General features: G+C 40.2%; 2 protein-coding genes across 2 annotated transcripts in view; both read left to right on the forward strand.

Moving 5' to 3' along the window:
* The window catches only part of LOC145436560 (uncharacterized), a 164,858-nt gene that overhangs the window by 121,383 nt on the left and 30,786 nt on the right, over positions 1–12,689 (forward strand). The window lies entirely within an intron of this gene.
* LOC145435419 (uncharacterized) overlaps positions 1–12,689 on the forward strand; it is a 41,163-nt gene that overhangs the window by 11,206 nt on the left and 17,268 nt on the right. The window contains exons 3-4 of the mRNA XM_080312695.1: positions 6,052–6,720; positions 6,787–6,915. Coding sequence (XP_080168821.1) covers positions 6,052–6,720; positions 6,787–6,915 — 798 coding nt within the window. The remainder of the gene's footprint in view (positions 1–6,051; positions 6,721–6,786; positions 6,916–12,689) is intronic.

The following is a 12,689-nucleotide window of genomic DNA, read 5'->3' on the forward strand; positions in this document are numbered from 1 at the left end:
CTCCGAGAAGTATGCCAGAACGATCAGCAGCGATAAGACCTTGGCCGAAAAGGAATGCCCTTGTGCTGACCGAAAACTGCGATAGATATATGTTTAATTGTCCATAGGCACCTCAATGACTGGCGCCGAATGTTCCTTTCCTGGCGACCTTAACCCTACAGGACAAATGCCATCCCGCAAGGAAAAAATTATATTCCAGTAAAGAAATACCAATTTGAAATCATGCGCGTCTTTTAGTTTGGTACGTTTTGACGATTTCCATATCTTTCTGACATAGCAGATATAGGAGGTCACGAAAGAGTATCATGTAACGAAGTCAATATAGCAACGATTCCGCCCGAAGATGTTAAATTATTATTTAGGGTCCTACCTTTTCCAACACACACCACACTCAGCTCTACCAGAAAATCTGATTACGTGAGCAGAAAGAGGATATAAAATTGATAGGAATATTATGCAATTCCCGATCATATATTGACTGATTCAAACATGAATTATATAAATTTTTCGCGCTTCGCGCGTTTAGGCGAAATACGGTGGTTACCACCAAACAGTAAATGAAGTTGGGTATAGCCGATATGTAGCGACAAAAAGCCCACTGGCTGAGGGGGGTCTGGTTTATCACCCTATGTGGTCAAAGACCAACGTTTTTTGGGGCCTGACGAAGTGCTGTTTTTCGGTTCCCAATATTTGGGGGGCGATGATCGGCGCGGAGCTTCAAAAGGGGGCGATGAGTCGAAAAAGGTTGGGAACCACTGGTATAGATCGTATAATTTCAATTTTTCTGACACAAATCGAACTGGTTGTTCGAAAAGGCTTTCTGCAACATACTTTCTGCGGTCTAGAAATCCGATTACAGGAATATGATGAAAATTTGAAAATGTCGTATCATATGTGACTCAGCATCTGTTCATACTAGGCGGCATAATGGCGTTGTTGTGAAACTGCAAATTGCAGTGATGAGCAAGGGTTTTCATAAACCACAATACATTGGTTGCCAACATAATATTATCGATTCTTAAAGCATATCAGAGTTCTTCAATCCAACATCCTCAACAAATCCAACTCTCAGCTACAAATTTGGAGATGATATGGTAAAATACTACGAAAACTTGGTACAATCCATCAAGCCAGGATTTCAAATGAAAATATTAGAAAACCGAGGATGGAGGGATGATTTTAAGTTTATCTATATGTGCTGTGCAGAGCATGCCGCTCTTTCACAGAAAATAGTAGATTACCACTAATGAAATGGCATAAACTTCCATCTCTACGCAATGCGAGATGGAGCTCAAGGGCTGTAATTCTGTACTTCCAAGTCCCCAGATGGAGAGTAACTCTTGAGATATCATGCTTATTCCTCGCAAATGCGTGTAAAGAAGTCTGGTATTCTAACCAGATGACTAAAGATGGAATATACTGGAGCCCGACCGTTTATCGGTTCGCCGATAATATCGGGACGATATCACACTTCGACAGAATTATCGGTATCAGCAACCTCAAAAACCCCAGAAACAGCTCTCAGATGCTCTGCCTAAAAAAAAATTTTCATTTCGTTGACCAGTGTTATATAAAAATAAATGATAAGAAATTTGAAAATTTTCTGTTCACTCGATGAAAGTGTTAGGCTGTCTATAGAAACGATGCTCACCAAGTTTGGCTCAATTCCAACCAGTGGAAGCGGAGTTATTGCCGTCGAAAAATTTGTATTTGAATAAAATAGTATTTACGGTGAGCACAACTTTAATAAATGAACAAAGAATCGGTATTCGAGTGAAAAGATCGGATGCGAGGAAACATTTTGGAATCAGTTGACTGGTGGTCCTGCCCACGAGCGTTTTGAAGGCTTGAATCCGGCCCGCGACGCAATTCGAGTTTGGCAGTCCTGCTCTATTCAGTCTGTCTATAGTGTCATACAGTGCTGTGGACACAACCAAATCGCACGGCTCACTGCAATAGGTTTGCGTCATTCTTTACTTTTGCCCAAATGCAATGTAGTGCGCCAGTTGGTCTGACTTTCCGATCGCGAAATTTGATGAATTTGGTATTAATCGAAATCTACCGCAGTGCAATGCTATTGTGCTGCATAGCAAATAAACATTGCACTCCAAAGGCAGATGTAAACAGCGCTTGCTCTCTTGCATGGCAAGCGTGTCCTTGTTTCGGAATTTCCTGAAATTCAGCTTCCGATTCCTAATAGTTTGTTTGTTGTATTGCGTTTATTCCTGGCGTGTTACCGTTGGAATGCTAGCATTCTGACATGAACGCTTAAAAAATGCCAGTTCATTATTATTGTTGTTTTGATTAAAAATGAACTGTAGCTATAGATAACTAACCTCCGTAGGTTATTATCTATGTTGCCGCATAATTTCACCCTCTGATGAGTTCGCCATACGCCACTGCTTCTTGATTGTGACGCATGGATGGTATTTCATTGTGACGCATGGATGGTATTTCACAACTACGTGTGCTTGATTCATTTGGAACAGCGCGTTGTGCTGAAAGGAGTGATATTTGATGTGTATTAGTTACGACCGTATTGTTGTAATTAGGGTTATCTTGGTTATCTTTGTCATTGATGTGTTTTTAACTGTCGTAATCGATTGTGTTAGTATTCGGTATAGGAAATTCGGTCATTTGTTTTTTCGCTATCATCAAAAAAGCGTACTTCGTCCAAGAAGACGCGTGTTTGACTTACAACTGAAGCGTCGACAGCTGACAGTGCAACGTGGGCGTGTACCCAGAATAGGCTTCAATTTATGCGGTTACAATCTATAATGTTGCTGTACTTGTCTGGCGTTCTCAGTAATGAAATGAGAGTTAGTTAATTACTCAGTATGATAAGAGTTCCTACAAATTGATCATTCTTAGCGACTTGTATATTAGCTATTGCTACGATCCTGTATGGAATCGGTGTCCTGTGCTCACACCACGTTTTAATTTTTTATTTAATTACTTTAATTTGGAGAATCATCGGTGCTCACCTGATATATCAGGCAAAACAGTCGAGACTCCAGTCATGGCTATGATAGTATTGCCGAATTGATTTTTCTGAATGTCGGGAAGATGAAATGCCAGCCACCTTTTATTATGAGTGTTCGATTCGATTTACAGACCTGAATTTATTCGACCGAATTCACGCTGAGTAATTCCCTCTCAACATGCAAACGCCCGTCTCCACTACACTTTAGATCCAATTGAAAATTTTCCCATAGATCAGGTATCAAATTTGAAGCATAACGAAATTTGTTTCAAGAAAATCGGACGATTCGCTGAGTTATTGCAATTTGAAAAATGACATTTTGTGCTCACTCGGCCATGACGCTATACAGCTTGGAACCTGTGTCTAATTGCAATTGACATTATAGTCATCAAATTGCAGCCAGGCAGACTTAAATTTCTGTAGTAAGATATTTTTGAATATGCTTATTGTGATAGACCCAACTTTTTAACTTTACTACTGGGGGTTAGAGGTCAAATGTAAATTCAAATTCATCAGGTTTTCAAAGTCAGCCATTCGTAACAAATATGCAACTCTGCCTAGCGTAATTCTATTTAAACCGATTTTTTCGTGGAAGGTGTCAAATGGAAGCTTGGAAAGAGTAGAACGTTGCTGAATTGGTATTGTATGTGATATTTGACTGCCACTTGTCTAAAACTTCATTGAAAAGATGCGTTCTAACTAGCGCATGACCTGTTCCGCATATAGTGTCAGATTATATTTTCAACTGTGTTCCTGTCTTATATTCCAATCATAACCAATTCTGATGTATTCTAATTGGTAACAGCTTTCATATGACACCTTGCTGATGAATATTGAGTTAGATAGAGTCGTGCCATGAGAGTTTAGAAATATCGTTACGCGTCACTGATTTTAACATACATGTGTACTGGTTTGTCTATTTTCAAATCAAGATTTAAACCTTAATTCTATAATGCGGCGGGGAATGCCTAGTCAATGAAGAACATGTACCACCAATTATTGCTTACCAGCCTATATGGAATCGTTGTCCTGTGTTCACACTATGTTTTATTATTTATTTATTTATTATTATTTAATTAATTACTTCAACTCGGAGAATCATTGCTGCTCACATTTTATATTAGGCAAAACGTACCGAGATTCCAGTAGGGCTTACCAGCATTACAACCTGCAGCCCGTGAGCCCGTATAAGTAATGATTTTAGCAGTTATAATCATACACAGGTTTCCACTCATCAGACTTCGTGGTTAAGTAAGCACGAAATCCTCATTCCTCAAACTGCAATTGCTTAAGAACCGATCAATAAAAGTTATAGTAATTAAATTCTATTCTACTCAGAATAGGGTACTTTAGTTGTATATGATATTGCAGAGAAATCGAGAGGGTTGAAGACGATTTGAAATATTATTTGTCTGTTGACTCGAATTACTGATAGTCAGTAAACCCAAAATCACCCTTGCAAGCTGATGCACATGCAATAAATAAAAGTACTTTCTGAGCATGGCAATGATTAACTACTGAAACACATTATCATACAAGAAGTATAATAATGGCAAAATCAGATAATCACTGAATTATATTTATTAAAATTTAATAAAAAATGACCTATTTTGCATTATGCACCATATTATATTTTTAACCATGTTGCTGTCGAATATCTATAATAAAACTAAATTTCGTGCATTCTAGTTGGAAACAGCTTTCATATGACACCTTGCATGTGAATTTTGGTTTAAATCAGGGGTTGCCAACTCAAAACGGGTCGCGGGCCACTTTTCAAATTTAGTAGAGGCCGAGGGCAGCATGCGATATCGATGTAAAATAGGCAACCACGTTCGAAAACTCTACGTCAGTATGACGGTGAGCTATTTTGAACTGTGAGCTGTACATGATACGTGGCAACGCGTTTCAGCGACTAAGGAGTCGATATTGGGACTAGTGACATCCGTTACTAGATGTAAGACCGTTTCCACGTAACGCTTGATCTTGTGGAAAAACCCTAGGCCAGTGGTTCTCAAAATATTTTAGACACGCCCCCCCTTATGATACTGAAAAATCGTCATATCACAAAATGCACCCAGAAAGCTAGCAATCCCAACGGCTAGTTTGATGACATGGAAGGTTATGACTGTTGATGAGAGAGTTCTATAAGATGAATTCCGGACCATACACAGAGCAATAACTATGAATTAGAGGTAAATCGCGCGAAGCGCAAAAATTTTTCAGTTGCGTCCCCACAAGGAGCGCGCGCTCCCCAGTTTGGGAACCACTGCCCTGAGCCGTTTTCTAAGCGTCTTGGTCTTGGCAGTGTTTGGGCCATTGCAAGTCAATGCAATGTGCCCATTCATAACAGCCGATTATCCCTCGATGGAATGCTGTTGCCATCACCAGAGCCGTTTTAGCTAGTGTCGATTAGTGATGTTGGGCACAGGAGAATAGCTTATTTTGAAACAACACAAAAACATGTAGAGATTGCAGTCAACATCAGCATTTCAAATTGGTGTTCTTAGCTTTCTTCCAAAATCTCAAATCAGGTCGCGGGCCGCAGAATGTTGACGACGCCTGGTTTAAATAGAATTGCACCAGATGAGTTGAAAATAATTGTTATGCATCACTGATTTTAACATATGCCAATTTTGAAATCGTGTTTTGAACCTTGACCCAATACTGAGGAGCGGGGAAATTCATGGAAAGTGAAGAACATGTACCAACAATTATTGCTAAATAAAATTCAAACCTTTACTCTACGTAACCTCAGAGCTATATCAGTTACAATCATACACAGGTTTTGTGTAGCCAAATTTCTTGGTTGAGTAATCACAGAATCATCATTTTTCAAACTGCAATAACTCGGCGGCCATTCAACGAAATTGTCCGAAATAAATTTTGCTGTACTCAGAACTAGATACTATGGACTATGGTTATATATAAATTTGGAGAAAAATTTGAAAGGGTGTGGAGACGGATTTAAAAAATATTTGCATGTTGACAGGGAATTACTCTGCTGTCATTTAATCATGACCCTAAATCATGCATGTTCTGTTTCAAAATCTCCTTTTTTAACGCAGATTTCGGCACTGAATCAACCCGCTATTCGACAGCTGCGAGTGAAGAATCTACTGCGACATCTGTTATTGACCTATTAAGTTTGGTTACAAGAAAAGAAACTGAATCTGACCAAACCACTCCGTCATTTACCAGGGATAGTTTTTCTACAAACACCGTAGGATCGACATATGACGAAAACGGCAAACAGACCACTAATCCGGATCAGCCATCGATCGAAAGTTCCACTGCGTCAGTGACTAAAGACATATCAACAGCAGTCTCATATATAGGCCATGAATCAACGTCTTCCTATCATGAAAATGTTTCAGATGGATTCCGTGAACGTTCTTCAGCAGCTGTTGAATCAGATCAACGTGAGCAAACAACCAACGATATAACAATACTCACCGTCGCCAATGGAGACAAAAATGTATCATTTATCACTGATAGTAACCATGACGCCTGGAAGGAGGAATCAACTGCTGCAAAATTCGAAGCAACTAGTGAATTCGATTCACACCTCAGTAATAAAATCAATATTGAAAAAACAGTAAATGATTATACTTCCACGCGTGTACTTGAGGATTCTGCCGAATCGGAAACTAATGCTAGTCCATCCAATGCTGTCACTGTCTTAAGCATATCGGAATGGACAACTCAGCTCGAAATGACTAGAGAGGAAAACATTGGTACAGTACAGAAAATGAGCGTTACAACACCTGTAATGACACAAACTCCCTTGGTATTACCGACAGGCCAAGATCAAATGATTGGTAGCACGCCAATTGAAGACATTCTGACTTCAACCACAACTAAGAATAATTTTGGAGTTGCCACAAATGTTGCCCTGTCGAATACTGTCACTACACCGACTGAAAACCTTGGTGAGTAACATACAACTCAGTCTTTGATGAAAACAAACAGATAGCTACTGTTTTTTCCCATTGGTTATGCTATGCAGCGGTTCTCAAACATTTTAGGACACGCCTCCCTTTATGATAGCGAAATATTTTGCGCCCCCCTTATCGTGATATCAGAAAATAATAAAAAGAACAAATATTATGTTAGCAACGTCAACGGTTATAGATTTATGGCATTGAAGGTTATGGCTGTTGAAGAGAGAGTTTTCGGATATGAAATTCGTACTAGACTCAGAGCAATAACTAGGAAAGAGGGATGAACCGCGCAGGGCGTGAAAAAAAATTTAGTCGACTGCGGCTTCGCGCCCCCTTCATACGCTTCCACGCCCACAAGGGGGGCGTGACACCCAGGGTTGTAATGACTCGAGTCATGACTCGACTCGAGTCCGACTCGAGTCACGATTTTCTGATGACTCGACTTGACTCGTCATTTTTCAAAATACGGAAATGACTCGACTCGAGTCAATCTGTGTATTGACTCGACTTGGACTCGAGTCATTCCGCATGACTCGAACCAAGTCATTGACTCGAGACTCAGACGGCCAAGACCGACATTTCATTGTAATTCTGAAGCCAATACACTATTAGGATTTCGTCTGTTGGTACTGGTACTTAAAAATGCGACCAGAAACTGCTATGAGTGAGGAAAATTGGTATATTTTAAATGCGAACCGTTCGATATCACCAAACAGAGTTATAATAAGTGGGTTTACCAAGACTTTACCTGGAAACTGAGCAGTGAACACGATGACTTGGACTCGGACTCGAGTCATAATTCCATGACTCGGACTCGACCCTCTGCTCGCTGACTTGGACTCGGACTTGACTCGATGGTGAATTGAAATGACTCGACTTGACTCGAGTCAAAACTATAAAAGTGTGATTGACTTGTGACTCGGAGCCTTGCGACTTGGTCACAACCCTGGCTATTTGTGAGCTGTCGTCGATGTGCTCGTAATAAAAACTGAATGCTTATATTCGTGATGTATCAGACTGACAAGACAGATATTTGATTTAATGTTCCAAGATTAGTAAAGTTATCATATTGGCGTCCTGTCTCGTCTATGTGTAGCATCGATAAATGAGGCCAGGAACTGTCCGTTTTCTGCCTAAATAAACATGTGCCAAGACTCAGATAGGGACAAATTAAGCATGTTTGGCAAGCAAGGAATTCGATATCACCCAAGCAGGATTGAAAACATAAGTTGAACATGATTTCAATACTGTGACTTGGACTCGGACTCGAGTCATAACACTATGACTCGGACTTGACCCTTTAAACGGTGACTTGGACTCGGACTCGACTTGGTGATGAATTGAAAATGACTCGACTTGACTCGAGTCAAAACCACAAAAGTCAGATTGACTCGTGACTCGGAACAATGTGACTTGGTTACAACCCTGGTGACACCCCCCCAGTTTGAGAACCACTGCTAAATGTTATATAATCGCGTGAATGTTCTTGCAATTTTGAAGCATGTATATTACTAGATTTCTAGATATAAATGTCTGGGGACACGTATTGATAGGCCCAGTATTAGGTTAATACGCTACGTATGTCTTTGGTAATGCGTCGCGTGGTGTAATAGTGTAGGTGCTCGTCGACCATTTTTGATGTGGTGCCCACTTGAAGATATGTTTTGTCTAACCCAGTGGTTCCCAACGTGGGCGATATCGCCCCCCAGGGGGCGATTTGGCGGTCTAGGGGGGCGAAAATAACGAAGGGGGCGATAGGGGGGCGAAAACGGACAAAGGGGGCGATAGGGGGGCGATGATGCGTTAAAAAGGCTGTGTTGGAGTCGGGACCGTAACTACCGCAACCCAAACCCCCCAATTGGGGGTGGGGACCCGAAATCGAAGGAAGCCCAAAATTATTTCGTGAATTAACATAAATGATAGAGTAATTTTTAGAAATTCATGCGACTTTTTCGAAAAAAATTCGCGCTGGGCGCCATTTATTATTTTCATGTATCTTGATGTTGGGGTCCACATCACTCAACAAAAATACGCATGATTTATGGAAATGGGAGACTTCGGCGTCGGCCATTAGTGCGCCACGACGCACCAATACAAATGAAGTTAGAGGCCATGTAACTTGCGACTCTGAGAAGTGTGCCAGAACGATCACCAGCGAGAAGACCTTGGCCGAAAAGGAATGCCCTTGTGCTGACCGAAAACTTCGATATATATACATATATGTTTAATTGTCCATAGGCGCCTCGATGGCTGGCGTCGAATGTTCCTGTCCTGGCGACCTAAACCCTACAGGACAAATGTCATCCCGCAAGGAAAAATTATTTGACACTAAAGAAATACCAATATGAAATCATGTGTGTCTTTTAGTTTGGTACGCTTTGACGATTTCCATATCTTCTGACATAGCAGATGTAGGAGGTCACGTAATAGCATCATGTAAAGAAGTCAATATAATAACGATTCTGCCAGAAGATGTTTAATTATTATTTAGGGGTCCTACCTTTTCCAACATTCCATATCGACCATATTGACCGATTCAAACATGAATTATATGAATTTGTCGCGCTTCGCGCATTTAGGCGAAATACGGTGACTCACCAAACAGTACATGAAATAGGGTTAGCTGATGTGTAGCGACAAAAACCCCACTGGCTGAGGGGGGGGTCTGGGGTTTGGTTTATCATCCTATGGGGCCAAAGACCAACGTTTTTTTTCGGGGGGAGGCTGACGAAGTGCTGTTTTTCGGTTCCCAATATTTGGGGGGCGATGATCGGTGTGGAGCTTCAAAAGGGGGCGATGAGTCAAAAAAGGTTGGGAACCACTGGTCTAACCCATGCATCGTTTTAAAAGTGGATCCAAATACGTTACTGTTAACGTCAGCTGATGACAAAAAATAGGTCATTGCTTCAACCCGACTGCGAAATCCACATATATTGGTCACTTCAGAGGTCTCGAAATCAAATGTGCTCGCGGGCCAATTTCCTACTTTTTGATGGCGCCGCGGGCCGTAGCACCAATAATTGGAGAATTCAAAGTAATTCCAAGTTTGCCTTATTTGACGGGAGGTTGTAGACTAAAATTCCATACGCATCGTTAAAATGTTATTTCCTATTGTGAATCCACGCCTGGCACGAAAAAAAAAACATTTTTAGATATTTGGATAAAATTGTCGCTGTAGCCTACTTGGCTTAGTTTGTCAAATTAATTACTTGTAGACACCATGCGAGAGTAAAAATGAATCAGTACATTGTAAAAACTGTCGCGGTATAGTTTTGCAGCTAGCGGACATTTGACGTGCCCCAATTATAGGTAGAATTTTAGAATTTTATTAATATTGATCTGATATCAGAGCACTGGAGCAGTGCAGCCTAATCTGGGGCTCGGGTATACTACTGAGCCTGATGGCTAGGCTATTGATAATGTCATTACCAAAGTCAAATTGAATCAGCGTTAGATTTACCTTCAAATATTTGAACAGATCGATAACAACTTGAATATAATGATTACCGTGCCATAGCAATATAAATGTCCAATCGCCGAAGAATCCATTTGTGTTACAGCTGTGAAGCGTAGGCTACGACTACTTTATACTCGCCACATTTAATTGGCGATAATAACGTGGATTAATATACCCAAGATGACACAGGATGTAACCAACTATACTTCAAGAGGGCAACATAATGCCAATGGTTGCCATGCAGACCTGCTTCGGTCTTTAAATAAGCTACGAAACGTAAGCTATGACCTTTTGATATTTTACTATTATCCATACCATTTTGATAGTTTGTTGCGTCCGTGGTTGTACCAATTCACGGCGTTCCGCGTCATAAAAGTCTTTCTCTGATTGTATCTTTTGACGCGACTTAACTCGAGTCATTTTTATTTTATCACCCATTGAGTCCCAATTGAGCCCAAGTCCAAATCACAATTTTCAGTACGAATCATCAACGGGTCATGTGTAACCATCATAAACAAGTAATGTCACGTAATAGGTAATCTTCCACTGCGTTGTAACTTTTGAAAGTTATGTAATGAAGTTTGTTGAGTAGTTTCTGGCTTCTGGAGTAGTTTTAGAGCGAATTTTAGGTTCTCAAATTAAAAAAAATTGGTATATAAATATTGTCGAATACTTCGAAATCCAACATGCCGCATGCAGCCCGCGGCCAGCGTGTGTGAGACCTCTGGTCTAATTTATATTTAATATTCACTTACCGACTAAATAATATGCTGATTGCTGTCTAAAAGGTCGGCACCACCGCGAACGTCACTTGCGGGATAGGCAATAAACCACTACTTCAAGTAGTCATGCTTGTCATGCAATCTTGCGCACCCTTTTGTACTGGTGCAGCCCACGCATATTCTGATGAATCCGGCCCGCGACGGCATTTTGTCCGGCCCGTGGACAGTTTGCTGTCTTCAATGATAATGTAGCCTGTGGCTCCAGTCTGCCGAGATTCCCCACTACTTTCTAAAACGTCAATTTTAGTGACTGTATGTTAGGGTTACCATACGTCCTTTTTTAAGAGGATTTGTCCTCTTTTTTTGGCTTTTTTCAAAGTGTCCTCGAACGAAGGACGCTCAAATGTCCTCTTTTTTGAGATTTTGTCCTCTTTTTTTGAGAATTTCAGTTAAATAATAGGGAGTAATTCCCTCTCAACATGCAAACGCCCGTCTCCACACCATTTCAAATCAAATTGAAAATTTTCACATCGATCAGGCATTAAATTTGGTGCATAACAAACTTTGTTTCAAGAAAATCGGACAATTCGTTACAGAGTTATTGCAATTTTAAAAATGACATTTTGTGCTCACTCGGCCGTGACGCTATACCGCTTGGAACCTGTGTCTAATTGTAATTAAAATTATAGTGATCAAATTGCAGCCGGGCAGACTTAAATTTCTGTAGTAAGATATTTTGGTATATGCTTATTGTGATAGACCTACATTTTTAACTTTACTAATGGGGGTTAGGGGTCAAATGTCAATTCAAAGTCATCATGTTTTCAAAATCAGCCATGCGTAACAAATATGCAACTCTGCCTAGCGTAATTCTATTTAAACCGATTTTTTCGAGGAAGGTGTCAAATGGTAGCTTGGAAAGAGTAGAACGTTGCTGAATTGGTATTGCATGTGATATTTGACTGGCACTTGTATAAAACTTAATTGAAAAGATGCGCTCTTAATAGTGCATGACCTGATCTGCATAAAGTGTTAAAGTATATTTTTAACCGTGTTCCTGTCTTATATTCAATTCATAACCAATTCTGATGGATTCTAATTGGTAACAGCTTTCATATGACACCTTACTTATGAATTTTGAGTTAGATAGAGTCGTGCCAGAGAGTTCAGAAATATCGTCACGCATCACTGATTTTAACATACGGGTATGTCAATTTTCAAATCAAGATTTGAACCTTGATTCTGTAATGCGGAGGGGAGTTCCTAGTGAGCGAAGAACATGTACCACCAATCATTGCTTACCAGCATTACTACCTGCAGCCTGTATAAGTAATGATTTCAGCAGTTATAATTATACGCAAATTTCATGGTTGAGTGAGCACAAAATCCGCATTCTTCATACTGCAATTGCTCAAGAACCGATCAATAAAGTTATATTAATTAAATTCTATTCTACTCAGAATTGGGTACTTTAGTTGTACATGATATTGCAGAGAAATCTGAGAGGGTGTGAAGACGAATTGAAATATTATTTGGATGTTGACTGATAGTCGGTAAACCCAGAAGCACCCTTGCAAGCATAA

This window comes from Botryllus schlosseri, chromosome 3 (assembly GCF_051294905.1).
Source record: "Botryllus schlosseri isolate E-star chromosome 3, Bs_hap1, whole genome shotgun sequence".
NCBI classification, from domain to species: Eukaryota; Metazoa; Chordata; class Ascidiacea; order Stolidobranchia; family Styelidae; genus Botryllus; species Botryllus schlosseri.